Source organism: Salvelinus alpinus, chromosome 2 (genome assembly GCF_045679555.1).
Source record: "Salvelinus alpinus chromosome 2, SLU_Salpinus.1, whole genome shotgun sequence".
In the NCBI taxonomy this organism is placed as follows: Eukaryota; Metazoa; Chordata; class Actinopteri; order Salmoniformes; family Salmonidae; genus Salvelinus; species Salvelinus alpinus.
This window is the reverse complement of record NC_092087.1, coordinates 46654114-46672600: the sequence shown is the minus strand read 5'-3', so window position 1 is coordinate 46672600 and position 18487 is coordinate 46654114. Positions and strand designations below refer to the sequence as shown.

Here is an 18487-nt window from a genome sequence, read left to right as displayed (position 1 = left end):
AGTCGTGTTTTTGTTGTTTGTTGCTTTAAACCCTGGAAACACAAACGGGTGGATGACTACAGTTGTTACCTATTCTATACATATATATTCTATATATATTTTCTGTTCTTAAAGTAGTGCTTAACAACAGTTGGGTAACTGCCGGCAACACCAAACTGAGGACATAGAGAGAATAGTAATGAGCGATGAAATCCCCTCGCTCTTTCCCTCGAACAGAAGATTCTCTATCTTGGCAAGGGAACTTCCGTCAGACTTGGGATATTCCCTTTAAGACTACGGTTACTCTGGACAAGATTTATGGAACTCACAAATGCACACACACGGTCATTCCTCTCTCCCAGCTTGGCACATCTTGGCAAGCGTGCTTTCCTTTTGACTGAGGCTATTTTGTACGGCGGGACGGCGCAAACCGTTTTCTTTGAGGCTGGGCCTGATTGCTGTGTCGTGTCAGTGCTGAGGCAGAAGGAGCAGAATGAGCCCCGAGCGCTCAGTGATCTAGAAGTGGAGCAGGGCAGAGAAACAGTGGGGAATCATCTGGCTTAAGTGGGAAATTAAATGTGCATAGAAGAGTGAGCACAGCTGTGTTAAGGCTAGAGGGAGAGGAGAATACACAGAGTCAATGGAACCAACTCATCTACACCGTAGCCTAATGCTCTCCTTTCTTCCTTCACTCCTCCTGGAGATAGCCACAGTGTGTGTGTGAGTGTGCTGGGAGGGGGGTTGGGTGATGTCTGGTGATGTGTATTGTCTGGTGCAATGTCTTTTATCTCCTAACACTAAACTGACCCACCTGATTCAGCTCATCAAGGTCTTACTGTTTAGTTCATGAGGTGAACCAGGTGTGTTATACACTGCTCAAAAAAATAAAGGGAACACTTAAACAACACAATGTAACTCCAAGTCAATCACACTTCTGTGAAATCAAACTGTCCACTTAGGAAGCAACACTGATTGACAATACATTTCACCTGCTGTTGTGCAAATGGAATAGACAAAAGGTGGAAATTATAGGCAATTAGCAAGACACCCCCAAAAAAGGAGTGATTCTGCAGGTGGTGACCACAGACCACTTCTCAGTTCCTATGCTTCCTGGCTGATGTTTTGGTCACTTTTGAATGCTGGCGGTGCTCTCACTCTAGTGGTAGCATGAGACGGAGTCTACAACCCACACAAGTGGCTCAGGTACTGCAGTTCATCCAGGATGGCACATCAATGCGAGCTGTGGCAAAAAGGTTTGCTGTGTCTGTCAGCGTAGTGTCCAGAGCATGGAGGCGCTACCAGGAGACAGGCCAGTACATCAGGAGACGTGGAGGAGGCCGTAGGAGGGCAACAACCCAGAAGCAGGACCGCTACCTCCGCCTTTGTGCAAGGAGGTGCACTGCCAGCGCCCTGCAAAATGACCTCCAGCAGGCCACAAATGTGCATGTGTCTGCTCAAACGGTCAGAAACAGACTCCATGAGGGTGGTATGAGGGCCCGACGTCCACAGGTGGGGGTTGTGCTTACAGCCCAACACCGTGCAGGACGTTTGGCATTTGCCAGAGAACACCAAGATTTGCAAATTCGCCACTGGCGCACTGTGCTCTTCACAGATGATAGCAGGTTCACACTGAGCACATGAGCACATGTGACAGACGTGACAGAGTCTGGAGACGCCGTGGAGAACGTTCTGCTGCCTGCAACATCCTCCAGCATGACCGGTTTGGCGATGGGTCAGTCATGGTGTGGGGTGGCATTTCTTTGTGGGGCCGCACAGCCCTCCATGTGCTCGCCAGAGGTAGCCTGACTGCCATTAGGTACCGAGATGAGATCCTCAGACCCCTTGTGAGATCATATGCTGACACATGCACATTTGTGGCCTGCTGGAGGTCATTTTGCAGGGCTCTGGCAGTGCACCTCCTTGCACAAAGGCGGAGGTAGCGGTCCTGCTGCTGGGTTGTTGCCCTCCTACGGCCTCCTCCACGTCTCCTGATGTACTGGCCTGTCTCCTGGTAGCGCCTCCATGCTCTGGACACTACGCTGACAGACACAGCAAACCTTTTTGCCACAGCTCGCATTGATGTGCTATCCTGGATGAACTGCACTACCTGAGCCACTTGTGTGGGTTGTAGACTCCGTCTCATGATACCACTAGAGTGAGAGCACCGCCAGCATTCAAAAGTGACCAAAACATCAGCCAGGAAGCATAGGAACTGAGAAGTGGTCTGTGGTCACCACCTGCAGAATCACTCCTTTTTTGGGGGTGTCTTGCTAATTGCCTATAATTTCCACCTTTTGTCTATTCCATTTGCACAACAGCATGTGAAATGTATTGTCAATCAGTGTTGCTTCCTAAGTGGACAGTTTGATTTCACAGAAGTGTGATTGACTTGGAGTTACATTGTGTTGTTTAAGTGTTCCCTTTATTTTTTTGAGCAGTGTAGTTCTCCGTTAGAACAAAAGCCTGCACACACACACACACACAGGCACACACACTGCAGCCCTCCAGCAGCAGGGTCGAAGAATGCTTCCTATACTTGTTCATGTTTTATATTTAAATGTACAGTACATGCCTACTAGGTCTAGAGGTAAGTTAGAGGTTATGAACATTCTCTCTCTCTCTCGCTCTCTCTCTGTCCTTTGTCTCTCTCTTTCTCTCTCTCTCTCTCGGTACATTCTCTCTCTCTCCATTGTTTCGCTCTCTCTCCAGTGAAGCAGCCTCCCACCATTATGAAACAGTCATTGAAGGACTACATTGTTGATCCCAGAGATAACATCATCATTGAGTGTGAGGCCAAGGGGAACCCCGTGCCAACGTGAGTTACACACAAAGACCTCCTCTCATCCCTCCGTCCTTCTCTCTGTCCATCCGTCATCTATCGCTTCTCTCATCCCTCCCTCGCCCACTCAGCTTGTCGTCTCTCATTTCCCGCACCCTCTCGCCCGCTTTCTCTCTCGCTCAATCTCTCTCTCTCGTTCTCTGATTATTCTTTTGTCTTTTTGTTTGTGCTTGTTTTGTTCTCTCTCCATCCTGCATACTTTCCTACTCTGTCGTTATCTCACACTCTACCCCTCCGTTTTTACCCTGCTGGAGCTGGGTGTTTCCACTTGTTCTCTCTCTCATTCTTTCTCGCTCTCATATTCACTCTTTTTTTTCTCCCTGTTATATCTTGTCTCACTTCTCTCAACCCCCCGTCTCGATCTGCCCTACTGTTACCTTACCAGGGCCTTTCTCTCTCTCTCTCTCTCTCTGACGGTGACAGTTATACAGGGTGACAGTCATTAGTTTGAGCATGTATAGGTCACCACTGCTCTGCCAGTGTGCCATCCTGCACCCCATTTCACCCCCTACCCTCCACCTTCGACCCTATTCCAACCCCCACCTGAACCTTGTCAGCATCCCAAACCCATCTCCTGCACTCCACCCACACCTGCCCCTACCCCATACCCCATGACAGCCATCCAGCCACCCCCCATATTCCCAAGCTGACAAGTGCCCTGCTATCCAGACCTGACAAGTGCTTTCACCTTGCTTCCTCCTCTCTCTTCGCCTCCACTCCTCCCCTCGCCTACTCCTCTCCCTTGTCCCTCCACCTCTGGTCATGCCAAATTAATAGGAACACACTGAACTATGTTGCCTTCCCCCCACCCTCCTTCTCCCACTCCACCACCTCCTCTTTCTCCTCCTGCCCCACATCAACTCAACCAGCAGCACCCACACTGCCCTCCCCTATGCGTCAACCTGATATGCCAGCCTGTGTCCCCTTTAAACCATTATTCTACCTCCTGCCTGCTCCCCTCACTCCCCCTCCTCTCTCATGCCATCAGATGGGCTAATACGGACCCACTTACACACACACACACACACACACCCATGTGAAGTTGCGTAACCAGGCCCTGACCAGCTGAGGACAGTTGTCTCATTCAGGGGTGCTTTTTGTTTGTTTCGAGGCACATTGAGGGTTTACATAACACACACTCATAACAAACACACAATACACACACATACAAATGCACACACACACACACACACACACCATTCTAAATCCTATTTTCCCTAACCCCTAACTCTAAACCTAACCCTAACCCGTACTCTTACCCTAACCTTAACCCTAACCCTAACCTTGACCCAAAAACCTTAACCCTAAACTTAACCATAGCTCCTAACCCAAACCCTAAAACTAACCCTAGTTCCTAACCCTAACCCTTAACATAATTCTAACCCTAACTCTAATCTTAACCCTAAACCCCCTAGAAATAGCATTTGACCTTGTGGGGACTAATAAAATGTCCCCAGTTGGACTTCTGGTCCCCACAAGAATAGTTAAACATGTCCACACACACACACACACACACACACACACACACACACACACACACACACACACACACACACACACACACACACACACACACACACACACACACGCCTCTCTCCCTTCCTAGGAAAGTCATTGTGCTAGAATAATGCGGCCAGTTTACTATTCATGCTCATGAATCATTCAGAGAGGGATCGCTCACTCATTCAGTCCCAATCAGTCCTGTTGGCTCCCATACAGCCTCCTAGAGATACACCCATTGTCCTGCTCTAGTTGTGGTTCTATGACCCTGGTCCTACAGTCTGCCACAGACAGAGCTATGGGACTAGAATCGACTCTGTCTACTCTACTGTATGTTGAGTAAATATGACAGTAATCCCCTTTCAACAGGATAGGATAAAGTAATCCTTCTCACTCCCCCCCCCCTTAAAAGATTTAGATGCACTATTGTAAAGTGGCCGTTCCACTGGATGTCATAAGGTGAATGCACCAATTTGTAAGTCGCTCTGGATAAGAGCGTCTGCTAAATGACTTAAATGTAAATGTAAACATAGCAGCCCTAGCAGTTATGTAACCACATGCTGTATTCATTCATTAACCAATCAGAAGCGCTTCTCAATCCCAAATTTTTTTGTGTGGTTGCACAGACACAGATTAAGTCTTTTACTCCTGGCTCCCTAAAAGCATTATCAAATCACTTTGAAAGTGCTTTTTTATTTTCGGAGTCCTTATTCTGGAGTCCTTAATCTGTTCCGTGCAAATTGCTCAACTGCCCGTTAGTGGTTGAGATAAAGAAGCATTAGACAATGCTTGACATAACAGACCTGGACCAGCTTCTCAGAGTAGGAGTGCTGATCTAGGAATAGTTTAGTCTTTTAGATCATAATACATAACATTGCATGGACAGAGGGGACCTGATCCTGTACCGGGACACTTCATCTGAGACACTACACGAATACGGGCCCAGGACGAATTACTGAAGAATTTAGAGGTTTCTAACATCACTGACTAATCCTGCTTTATAGTTCTAGGATTGACCCAGTTGTTGTGTTCTGTTCGGTTTCCATGGCGTCTCAGGTTCTCATGGCGACGGAACGGGAAGTTCTTCAACGTGGGGAAGGATCCGCGGGTGACGATGCGGAAGCGCTCAGGAACGCTGGAGATTAGCTTCCGGAGCGGAGGGAGGCCAGAGGACTACGAGGGAGAATACCAGTGTTTTGCCTCCAACGACTTTGGAATGGCGCTGACCAACAAGATCCTACTACGAGTGTCCAGTGAGGAGACTGTTTATATACACACATACACATGCACTCACACACACCAACACACACACACATAGATAGATAGACACAAAGACATTTGCATGGACACAAAAAAAAACTATAGTCTACATTCTGAAATGTTAGCAAGTGAATATGACTTGTAATAGGTATCTAAAACTCTCTCTCCCTCTGTCAGAGTCTCCTCTGTGGCCTAAGGAGGTGTTGGAGCCAGTGGTAGTGGGTGAGGGATCTCCCCTGGTCCTGGCCTGTAACCCTCCTCCTGGCCTGCCCCCTCCGCTCACCTTCTGGATGGACAGTGGTGAGTCTTGCTCTCTGTCTGTCTGTCTGTCTGGCTCTCTGTCTGTCTGTCTGTCTGTCTGTCTGTCTGGCTCTCTGTCTGGCTCTCTGTCTGTCTGTCTGTCTGTCTGTCTGTCTGTCTGTCTGTCTGTCTTTCTGTCTGTCTGTCTGTCTCTGACTGTCTCCCTCTATGTCTCTCTGTCTGTCTTTTTCTCTATGTCTTTCTCTCTGTCTCTCTCTCTCTCTCTCTCTCTCTTTATCTCTGACTGTCTCTCTCCCCTTTCATCTGACTCTGACTCTCTCCCCTTTCATCTGACTCTGATCTGACTCTGACTCCCCTCCTCTCTCTCTCTCCCCCTATCTGACTCTCTCCCTCTATCTGACTCCCCTCCTCTCTCTCTCTCCCTCTATCTGACTCTGACTCCCCTCCTCTCTCTCTCTCCCTCTATCTGACTCTGACTCCCCTCCTCTCTCTCTCTCCCTCTATCTGACTCTGACTCCCCTCCTCTCTCTCTCTCCCTCTATCTGACTCTCTCCCTCTATCTGACTCTGACTCCCCTCCTCTCTCTCTCTCCCTCTATCTGACTCTGACTCCCCTCCTCTCTCTCTCTCTCCCTCTATCTGACTCTCTCCCTCCTCTCTCCCTCTATCTGACTCTCTCCCTCTATCTGACTCTGACTCCCCTCCTCTCTCTCCCTCTATCTGACTCTGACTCCCCTCCTCTCTCTCCCTCTATCTGACTCTGACTCCCCTCCTCTCTCTCCCTCTATCTGACTCTGACTCCCCTCCTCTCTCTCCCTCTATCTGACTCTGACTCCCCTCCTCTCTCTCCCTCTATCTGACTCTGACTCCCCTCCTCTCTCTCCCTCTATCTGACTCTGACTCCTCTCTCTCTCTCTCTCTCTCTCTCTCTCTCTCTCTCTCTCTCTCTCTCTCTCTAAGTGAAATAAACAATAAAAATGAACAGTAAACACTGCACTCACAAACATTCAAAAATAATAAAGTACAAAATGGAAAATAAATCAACATAGATATGGGTTGTATTTACAATGGTGTTTGTTATTAACTGGTTGCCCTTTTTTTGTGGCAACAGGTCTCGCTCTCTCAATTCAATTAAATGTGCTTTATTGGCATGACGTAACAATGTACATATTGCCAAAGCTTACTTTGGAAATGTACAATATTATCATAATTAAAATAGTCTTTCTCTGACAGTGTCTCTCTCTCTGTCTGACTCTCTGTCTGTCTCTCTCTGTGACGGTCATTTGACCTTTCAGCTCTTCTGTTTGGCCACTTGCTCTTTTATTCTCTCACTCACTCTTGTTCCTGTCTAGAAACCTTTAACACATTTCACTCTCAATCTGTCCTCTCTCTCTCGCTCTCTCTTGCTCTTGCTCGCTCTCTCGCTCTCTGTCCTCTTCTATAGCAGTGTGTGTTACTGCTGACCAACTGAAAATATGTCTGTGTCTGTCTGTGCATGCATGTGAATCTCTGACTCGGCTGGGTAAAGAGCTGAGAGAGCAGAACCCAAGAGACGGCAGAAGCCATTTTACTCAATAGGTCCTTCACAGCTAATGGTGTCCACTATACTCTCCTCAGCCATTCAGTTCAGTTCAGTATGTCTGTGTCCCAAATGGCACCCTAATGCCTATATAATGCACTACTTTTGACCAGGGCACATAGGGCTCTGATCGAAAGTAGTGCACTATGTAGGGAAAAGCATGCCATTTGGGAAGCAGTTTTAATCTTTATTAGACATGCTGAGCATTAGCCATGGGGCCACTATGAACAGAATACTTACAGTAGATTAGAAAATACAGTGATCATATTATTATAGCACATTGTCCATTCGCAATTGCACACCACCACTTCATTAGACCACTGGCTGGGTTATGATTGGACCTTGGGCATCGTCATGACAACCAGATTGTCCCGTTTCGCTCTTTGTAGTTACAGAGTGTGTGATTATCTGTCGGGAGCGTCTTGTGTGTGTTAGGAGTTAACATTAACACAGAGCCCCAGAGGGTGACACACACTACACTAGAGCTGACCTAGCTGGCACCATAGATATAGAACCCTAGATAGGATATATTGTCTATGGCTGGCACCATGGCTGCCACTGTGTCCAGCCACTGCTAGAGTGGACAGACATGGTACTCTCTTACACGTTACATACAGTCGTGGCCAAAAGTTTTGAGAATGACACAAATATGAATTTTTACAAAGTCTGCTGTCTCAGTTTGTATGATGTCAATTTGCATATACTCCAGAATGTTATGAAGAGTGATCAGATGATTTGCAATTAATTGCAAAGACCCTCTTTGCCATGCAAATGAACTGAATCCCCCCAAAACATTTCCACTGCCACAAAAGGACCAGCTGACATCATGTCAGTGATTCTCTCGTTAACACAGGTGTGAGTGTTGACGAGGACAAGGCTGGAGATCACTCTGTCATGCTGATTGAGTTCGAAGAACAGACTGGAAGCTTCAAAGGAGGGTGGTGCTTAGAATCACCTTGCCATAAGGCAAAAGTGATAACTAAGTGGTTCGGGGAACAAAACATCGATATTTTGGTCCATGGCCAGGAAACTCTCCAGACCTTAATCCCATTGATAACTTGTGGTCAATCCTCAAGAGGCGGGTGGACAAACAAAAGCCCACAAATTCTGACAAACTCCAAGCACTGATTATGCAAGAATGGGCTGCCATCAGTCAGGATGTGGCCCAGAAGTTAATTGACAGCATGCCAGGGCGGATTGCAGAGGTCTTGAAAAAGAAGGGTCAACACTGCAAATATTGACTCTTTGCATCAACTTCATGTAATTGTCAATAAAAGCCTTTGACACTTCTGAAATGCTTGTAATTACACTTCAGTATTCCATAGAAACATCTGACTAAAATATCTAAAGACACTGAAGCAGCAAACTTTGTGAAAATTGATATTTGTGTCATTCTCAAAACTTTTGGCCACGACTGTACACTCAGCCAGGGTCAGACTAGTTAGAAGGTCAAGCCAATGAGACCAGGTTACAGTTAGAGGGTAACGTCTATTTGGTTTAGTTTTTCAATTTCACATGAGATGCAGGCTACTCAGCTTGGCCAGTCCAGTGGATGCCTCTGAAATTAGATCATGTTATGGTTGATTATGAGGCATGAAGTCTAAATGATTTAGTATCTGTCTCTCTCTCTCTCTCCTTCCTTTCCCTCCCTCCCTCCCTCCCTCCCTCCCTCCCTCCCTCCACAGCCATGATGCCTATAACCCAGGACAAGCGTGTGTCCATGGGCCTGAATGGAGACCTGTATTTCTCTAATGTGCTGGCTAAAGACTCCCACACAGACTACAGCTGCAACGCCCGATTCCTCTTCACACACACTATCCAGCAGAAGAACCCCTTCACACTCAAAGTGCAGACCAGTAAGTAGGCTACACACACACACACACACACACACACACACACACACACACACACACACACACACACACACACACACACACACACACACACACACACACACACACACACGTGCGTGCACACATGAGCCCACGCACCCACACACACACATACGCTTTGAATGTAGCCATGGTCTATTGTTCTGTTCAGAAGGGATCATTTGCTACCTGGTCAACCAGTGTGCCTCATATTATACACTTAGTGTAGAGAGTAGATTGACCAGGTGAAAGCTATGATCCCTTATTGATGTCACTTGTTAAATCCACTTCAATCAGTGTAGATGAAGGGGAGGAGACAGGTTAAAGAAGGATTTTTAAGCCTTGAGACAATTGAGACATGGATTGTGTATGTGTGCCATTCAGAAGGTGAATGGGCAAGACAAAAGATTTAAGGGCCTTTGATGGTAGTTTTTCATGCTCAACAGTTTCCCGTGTGTATCAAGAATGGTCCACCACACAAAGGACATCCAGCCAACATGACACAACTGTGGGAAGAGTTGGAGTCAACATGGGCCAGCATCCCTGTGGAAAGCTTTCTATACCTTGTTGAGTCCATGCCCGACAAATTAAGACTGTTCTGAGGGCAAAAAGGGGGTGCAATTCAATATTAGGAAGGTGTTCCCAATGTTTTGTACATTCAGTGTATATGAGATATATGATGCCTCCATCTACAGGTGGCCTGATGCCATGACATGTACACTATTTCATCAGGACATTCTCCTTTGTTCCTCAGTGTGAGCTGTTGTGCCTGTGTTCACTTCCAGCAGTGATTGTCTTCTACGTGTCCTGGAAGCTGCTTTCTTCACAGTTGACATTAAAGTTGACATCTCTCTTTTTCTGAAGCAGGGAAGAAAACAGCTCATCAGTTTCTACGATTTTCTTAGAGCTGGAAAGGTTATGTGTGTGTGTGTGTGTGTGTGTGTGTGTGTGTGTGTGTGTGTGTGTGTGTGTGTGTGTGTGTGTGTGTGTGTGTGTGTGTGTGTGTGTGTGTGTGTGTGCTTGCGTGTTCTGCATGCTGACTACCGTGTGTGTGTGTTTTCAGAGGAGCCGTATAATGACACTTCCTCTGTCAACTCCACTGACCCGTACGGTGGTGAGTCTAGTCCAGACACACTCTCTTCCTTTTCCTCCCATTCTTCACCCCCAGCAGTACCATGTCACTCTCATAACACCGTTCTACCCCCGTAGTCTAGCCTGCATATACTAACCAGTCAGTTAAATGACTCCGTTATCAACACAGCTAGCACCGTGTAGCCTAGCCTGTTAACCCTTCAGCTCAATGGATGTCTTAACATCACAGCTAGCCATGTAGCATGCTAATCAGTCAGCTCAATGGATATGCGACCAACATAGCTAGCTAACACAGCTAACAACAACAGCCTAGCCTCAATGGATGCTGTTAAAAACCTTTTTCACAGACTGATATAGCTTTTTTTTTATAGCACAGACTTTAACCTCAACCCTGGCCTCATAACCAGCCAGCTCAGCCATACTAAACTCAATTTAATTCAAGTGTGGGGTGTTTTATTACCCACCCTGCTGCTTTCAATGACACTCACCCTGACCAAGACCTCTCACTGCCAGAATACAACAGTGTTGATTTGCCCATAAGGTCCTTTATCAGAGCATAACCTCTAATTCTCTCTTCAGCTGACTCATTGCATATGCGGTAACTCAGCAGCTGTACAGACAATAGGCCAGTTTGTCCCTTAACTCAACCAATGTCAAGCCTGGCTTTAGAGCCCCTCCAAACTAAGTCAGTGGTGACAGTAGAGCTTTGGAGAATCTCCCTGTGGTACTCTAGAGGCTAGCACTGCAAAAAAAATGATTAGAAAAGGTCTCCTCTTGGTCTCTCTGTTCTCTGACGTCCTCCTGGTCTCGCTGTTCCTAGGCCGTCATTGAAAATAAGAATTTGTTCTTAACTGACTTGCCTAGTTAAATAAAGGTCAAATAAAAATAAATAAAAATAAGAACATACACACACAAACACACACACTCCACCACTGTATCTAAGGAATCGCTCATCACACTTTTTTGGACCCTTCTTCCCCTCTCCTACCGCTTATCATAAAGCCCTTAACCCAAGCCCAATCCACATTCAGCCTATATAGCCAGAGGGGGAACTAGTGGCATATGTTCTAACTACTCTGGCTCTAGGGAGTAGGCCTGGGAGGGATGGCATGTGTACCATTGTGAGGCGACTCTCATAGGAACAAAATGGGGACAGACACCGTGACCCTCTATGGGACGGTCGTGTGGCGGAGGTATAAGAGAGGGATTATCCTAAACCATGCATGCAAGAAACAGCATCTGTATTCATGATATGTTCATTAATAGTTATGAGCTTGCAAATGCAAATGTGCACATATTCGTGTTCACACACACACACACACAGAGAGCGAGGATGGGAGCGGGTTGGAGCTGTACCACCTGTCTCTTACACACGCGCACACGCGCTCACGCACACGCACAGTTGTAGTAAGCTTATCCCTAGGGGCTAGGTCTAGTTTTCCTCGGGGGTTGCAGTGCACCATGGGAGGATCCCGCTCAAGCGGTGCCATTGGCTACACGTTGCCATGGCCGCGCGTTGCCACGGCTATAATATCACTTGTCGCGGTGATGGCGTACATATGTCCTCTGCCAGTTGTCTGCACTAATCCCGGAGACCCTCTCTCTCCTCTCCAAGTGTCACTAACAATAGCACATCTCTGTTTTCAGTGCTCTGGAGATGCTAACTGCTAACACGTGCTTTAATCCCATACAGATCAGATCTGCATCACGAACGAAGCTAACGTGTGCCTGGTTCATTATAGCTCTGTTACTCTTAGGCTAATTCTGTTTACTGTGGGCTAACCTTCTAACTTACCCTACCTAATGTATTTAGTGTTTGGTAACACTGACTTTGGGCATAGATGTTTTAATGTGTTTACTGTTTGAGGAAATGCTGTATTTATATGCGTATGATTTTTGTGATGATGGGTAAGTATAATACGTATATAGTAAATCTCTAATGAATTGAAATGGATCTGAGGTGGATTTTGGTGAAGTGCAACGCAACAAGCAGTGAAACAGCTCACAGCCACAAGTGTGGTACTATTCCCACCGATCTATGTGTAAACACAACATGCCTCACACAACATTTCTGCTACATTATCTTTAAGAGTATAAATCCCTTAATGACCGAACTCTGAACCTGACTCAGAGCTCAGAAGGTTCTGGAAGGGATCCAAACGTTGAAGGGATTTAACATCAGCTAAATGCTTAAGCCATGCGCTGGGGTTGTTACATGAAGCACACCACTGAAATATATGAACTCAGTGGCCCGATATATGCTCTTTTAACTATATCAAAGGATTTCCTTCGAAGCAGAGAAGAAAAGGGAATTTGAAACAATATATTTTCTCTGTGTTTCATCAGGACTGGTTTTGATGTCAGTCTTTTTTTATTTTCGAGTCTCTGGTCTCGGTTCACGTAATTGTGATTCTCTGGCGGACTGAACGTGGGGGTTCAATGCTGTTGTTTCTTCTTTTCTGGTTTAAATGGCTGCCCTCCGGGGGGGGTGAGAGACGGAGGAACAACTAACAGAGTGATATGGCTACGGAACAAACCGGAAAACAAGCCAAAGCTAAGGGGGGCAACTGAAAGATAACGATGAGAACATTCTACGGATGTAGATTAACCGTTTCATCCGTTTGCTTGGCAGAGACGCTGGGCATGGAAGCATGAAAATAATCAACCGATTAGTTTGTGCTCTGTCTCATGTCGTTATAAGGAGCTGGTACTCCTACTGTGTCGGAAGTGACTCGTGGATTAAACATAAACTCCAATGATTGTGTTTGATTAGAATTGAGATGGAGGTGAATGTATTGTGTGGGTGTGTTAACCCCTTCCTCTCCTGTCCCCAGGTCGTAAGGTAGCAGAGACCACCCCTAACTTCCTCTCCCCCACGGGGACTGACAGCTCGAGGATGGTGATGAGAGGAGAAAAGCTAAAGCTGGAGTGTATCGCTTCCGGAGTGTGAGTGGCGGAAACACGCGCACGCACGCACGCACGCACGCACACACACACACACACACACACACACACACACACACACAATCTATATTTTATCAGGAAAAAGAACACCCAATCTCACTCCCCCCTCTCCCATCTCACCCCCTATTCCCTCTCCCATCTCACCCCCTATTCCCTCTCCCATTTCACCCACTCTTTCCCTCTCCCTCCCTCTCTCTCTCAGTCCAACTCCCAGTATAAAGTGGTTTAAGAAGGGGGGAGACCTGAACCAGAAGGTGAAACTAGACAACTTCAATAAGACTCTGCGTATCGACAGTGTGTCAGAGGAGGATGCAGGGGAGTACATGTGTATGGCCAACAATCAGATAGGAAGCATCCGACACTCCATCTACGTCCAGGTTAAAGGTAAGGAGGGGAGGGGTGTGTGTTGCCATGCATGTGAGCGTCCGGGTGGGTGTTGACCATCTGACCAATGGCATCTCTTGTACCCAACAGCGGCTCCCTATTGGCTGGACCAGCCGTCCAATCTGGTGCTAGCGCCGGATGAGAACGGTCGTCTGGTGTGTCGGGCCAATGGAAACCCCAAACCTCACATCCAGTGGCTGGTCAACGGAGAGCCTATCGAGAGCGATAGTGAGTCCTTCACAACCCATTCAACATCATTCATCAGCCATGGAAATACTATCAAAATAAGCCAACTCAAACCAGCTGCTTCCACAGCCAGCCTGTTTTTACATTTTACATTCTCTCTCTTTCTCTGTCTCTCTCTCTCTCTCCTCCTTTCTCCCCCTTTTCCAGGCTCCTTGCCCAACCCTAGCAGATCGGTGGTAGGTGACACCATCATGTTCCGCTCCGTTCAGATCGGCAGCAGCGCTGTGTACCAGTGTAATGCCTCCAATGACCATGGTTACTTGCTGGCCAATGCATTCGTTAGCATACTGGGTAAGAAAGAGAGTGGTGATGATGGTTATGATGATGAGTAATGAAGCTATAATTAAATAGTACTAAATATGGAAATGTATTATGTCTCTCTCTCTTCCTCTCCCTCTCTTCCTCCCTCCTTTTCTCTCTCCCTCTCTTCCTCCCTCTCTTTCTCTGTCTCTCTCTCTCTTCCTCTCTCTCTGTAGACATGGCCCCCAGAATGCTGGGTCCTAAGAACCAGCTGATAAAGGTGATAGAGAACAACAGAACCTTCCTGGACTGTCCCTATTTTGGCTCGCCACTTCCTGAGCTACGCTGGTGAGTTTGGTTTACTTTATTAGGTTCTCCATTAGCTGTAGTGCAACAGCTACTCTTCCAGTGGTCCACACAAAACAAAATGCATATACTAGTGAGTACTAGTGAGTATTGAAAGAAAGACCTAGATAGAATAGATACCTTACCTCCTGAGGAGATATGAGTGCAAAAAGTTTCAAAGTTGTGTGTGTGGGTACGTGTATGGATGTGCCTGTCAGGGGTTGGAACCAATTTTTTCCCCCAATTGTTTTGTTCTGAACAGAACCACTATTTTTGGGGGGGTTCCATTACACTCTTCCGACCGGCAAAATAGTCTTCTGAACCGGTTCGAACCCCCCAAAAAGTACTGGTTCATATTGTTTCTTTCTGTTCCTTTTTTAACCTGTGAAATCAACAGTTGTAGCTCATTCAATTAATCAATCAGTGCGGATAGAGCAGGCAAGCTAGTTGTATAGATGATGGAGAGACCAACAGAAAATGGACACAATTCATGGATATCAATCAACAAAGAGGTAAGACTATGCTGTGACTGCAGATGACTGACTTGTGTAGAGTAGAGTAGCCTATCCGCAAGATGTGACTGAAATTTTACAGGCGGGAAGAGAGTGAGAGTGTTGAGGAACAGGCTTGAAGTGCTAGGCATCTTGTTATGACAGGAGCAGCTTCTAGGAAGGAACTTTGAATTTCCTTTGACTTAGCTAGCTAACATGTTTGAGCTCACTAGCTAACAAGCTTGAACTAGCTAGCTAACAAGCTTGAGCTAGCAAGCTCAAAGGACATTTAAAGTTCCTTCATAGAAGCTGCACCCAAATTAAAAACACTTATTTTCTTTTTGGAGTTAATAAATCCAATGTTAAATGTGATAACTAGGCCTATAATGTTCTTAATCTTAACTAGCATTGAACAAGTGAATCCATTCTTCTCTACCTAATAAAACATCTCTCTTCCCATCTTTTCACACTTCTAATGTCAGTATATTAGCTTACGCTTTTCAGGGGGGAGGGGCAGGTAGCCTAAACACACACGCACACTGGCAAAGATTTTTAGCTTGCAGGCAGATGCTGGAATAAGTTTCTGAGTGACAGAGTGAGGGCTTTGCATAGGAGTGTTGTTGCGTTTTGTTGTGGTTTCCATGCTTTTAAAATAATGGTTCTGTTCCGGGAACAGTATGGATCACTTTTGTTCCATGTTCCGTTTCTGTTACTTGAAAAAAAGTGTGTCTTACCCTGAGTATTTTCCCCCTCTGTGTGTGTGTGTCCATAAAGGTTTAAGAATGGTCAAGGAAGTGGTCTGGACGGTGGTCACTATCGGGTCTACATCAACGGGACCCTAGAGATCAAGCGTGCACGGGCTGAGGACCAGGGGACCTACACCTGCGTGGCCAGCAACATCCTGGGCAAGGAGGAGAACCAGGTTCTCCTGGAGGTCAAAGGTTAGAGAGCAACCAATCACATCACAGCACACCATCCTTCTCCTTCCTCGGTGCCAAATAGTCCCTGTGTTGTCGCCAAACAGTTCTAAGTGCCTTATCAACCCATTGGATTGAATCTTCCATCCTCTCTGAAGATTTGTATCACACCTCGGACCTTTCCTTTCTCAGAGCAGACAATATTACTTAGAGGATCGCATTGGACATTCATATTCAGCAGTGCATTTGTCATTCTCATTCATCCCATTTCAAAAGAAAGTGGCCTTAAAAACATCCCATATCATGAGAAAGCGACTGTTCATATTATTGAGTTGCAGCTGATCGGAAATTCCACAATGTGTTTGTCAGGGTACAAGGATGACATTGCCTTCCCTATATCCCCACTTATTGTCCCGGATATGCATGCGCGTGTGTTGTTTCCCGGGTGTGTTTCAGAGCCGACACGTATTGTCAGGGCTCCAGAGCACCAGTCAGCCATCAGAGGCACCATGGCTCGTTTCGACTGCCGGGTCAAATCAGACCTCACCCTGCCCATCACTGTTACCTGGCTGAAGGATGACAAGCCCCTCTCTCCGGTATCGAGGTAAAACACACCCCAAAACACAAACATCAACAGATTTCTGTAACTTTGTTGTCCCCTGTGTGATATGTAATGAATTGTACACTATTGATCAAAAGTAAGCTAAAGTTAAAGTGTAATAAAGTGTGATAATGTTGTAATAATATTGTAATAAGTACTATAGTAAACGCCGTTTACTAGGGAGCCTTATTATATTATATTAACTGCTGCTCCAGTTTCAACTGTTCTGCCTGCGGCTATGGAACCCTGACCTGTTCACCGGGCGTGCTACCTGTCCCAGACCTGCTGTTTTCAACTCTCTAGAGACAGCAGGAGCGGTAGAGATACTCTTAATGATCGGCTATGAAAAGCCAACTGACATTTACTCCTGAGGTTCTGACTTGTTGCACCCTCGACAACTACTGTGATTATTATTATTTGACCATGCTGGTCATTTATGAACATTTGAACATCTTGGCCATGTTCTGTTATAATCTCCACCCGGCACAGCCAGAAGAGGACTGGCCACCCCTCATAGCCTGGTTCCTCTCTAGGTTTCTTCCTAGGTTTTGGCCTTTCTAGGGAGTTTTTCCTAGCCACCGTGCTTCTACACGTGCATTGCTTGCTGTTTGGGGTTTTAGGCTGGGTATCTGTACAGCACTTTGAGATATCAGCTGATGTAAGAAAGGCTATATAAATACATTTGATTTGATTTGATATACCTTATTGACCACAATTGGTGATTTTGTTAGCACTGCATCATTGGCTGTAATAGTTAATTGTTTCCAATAGTTCAAGTACAGTAATATTTTCCCTTCCTTGTCTATGCACTGTAGGTTTAAGAAGGATGAGGATTCTCTGTCCATCCCCAATGTCCATGAGGGAGATGAGGGAACATACACCTGCACTGTTAAAACAGAGATTGACCAAGACACTGCCTCAGCACGCCTTACTGTGTTAGGTACACACACACACACACACACACACACACACACACACACACACACACACACACACACACACACACACACACACACACACACACACACACACACACACTCTCTCTCGCCCTACAAAACCCAGCTACATAAACAGACATGGATTTGTTCAACATGGATTTGAAAATGTTCTACTTCCATTCTACAAATCATCTTCTCATCAACCCACATCTTCTTAACGTTGTAGTTAGCCCGGCATAGATAACACTATAATACATTCAATTGTTTTATGTCACTGAATTTACTCTCATTATTGACTTCTATCAGACTCCTGCTACTAATAGTTTGTAGGTCGTCAGCATTGGTGGTGGATCGTACTGCATATGTTTCCTGGTCGTGTAGTTGTAGTGCTTCCGGGTGAAGTTTCCCCTAGATACAGATCTAGGATCAGTCTCCCCTCTTCCAATTCTATCCTTAACCACTAGTCAGGAAAATGCTAAACTGACGCAAGATTAGCGTCCAGGGGCAACTTCACCCTACACCAGTTGTAGTACTGTAGTGGATGGGTTTCCTCCACTGTACTAATGCTCTGACTAACCTCTAACCTTTAACCTCTGACCTTTACCCCCCTGCCCCCCTCACAGAGGACGCCTCCCTGTCTCCCTCACAGTCTAGTGTCTTGCCTACAGGTAACATCCGTGGCCTTTTCTACTTTCTCTCTCTCTCTCTCTCTCTCTCTCTCTCTCTCTCTCTCTCTCTCTCTCTCTCTCTCTCTCTCTCTCTCTCTCTTTCTCTTTCTCTTTCTCTTTTTCTCTCTCTTTCTCTTTCTCTTTCCCTATCTCTCTCTCGCTTTCTTTCTCTCTCTCTCGCTTTCTTTCTCTCTTTCAGTATTTCAAACTTTTTTGCTCTCTCTTCACTCTAATAAGAATAACAGTGGTTCGTTTGGACTATTGCTTCCTAATGCCAAAGGAATGAATGCAGTGTGTACGAGATATGAGTATA

General features: G+C 46.1%; 1 protein-coding gene across 19 annotated transcripts in view; it reads left to right on the top strand.

The window, feature by feature from the left end:
- The window catches only part of LOC139563217 (neurofascin-like), a 156354-nt gene that overhangs the window by 98737 nt on the left and 39130 nt on the right, over positions 1-18487 (top strand). For 15 of the 19 annotated variants that reach the window (XM_071381642.1, XM_071381671.1, XM_071381661.1 and 12 more), the window contains 14 exons: positions 2689-2794; positions 5375-5571; positions 5756-5878; positions 9103-9273; positions 10352-10402; positions 13215-13326; positions 13547-13728; positions 13819-13956; positions 14122-14265; positions 14451-14562; positions 15825-15991; positions 16424-16571; positions 17384-17508; positions 18130-18174. In XM_071381642.1, the coding sequence (XP_071237743.1) occupies positions 2689-2794; positions 5375-5571; positions 5756-5878; positions 9103-9273; positions 10352-10402; positions 13215-13326; positions 13547-13728; positions 13819-13956; positions 14122-14265; positions 14451-14562; positions 15825-15991; positions 16424-16571; positions 17384-17508; positions 18130-18174 (1821 nt within the window). The remainder of the gene's footprint in view (positions 1-2688; positions 2795-5374; positions 5572-5755; positions 5879-9102; positions 9274-10351; positions 10403-13214; positions 13327-13546; positions 13729-13818; positions 13957-14121; positions 14266-14450; positions 14563-15824; positions 15992-16423; positions 16572-17383; positions 17509-18129; positions 18175-18487) is intronic. The other 4 variants (XM_071381691.1, XM_071381777.1, XM_071381701.1 and 1 more) reach the window with 3 other exon arrangements.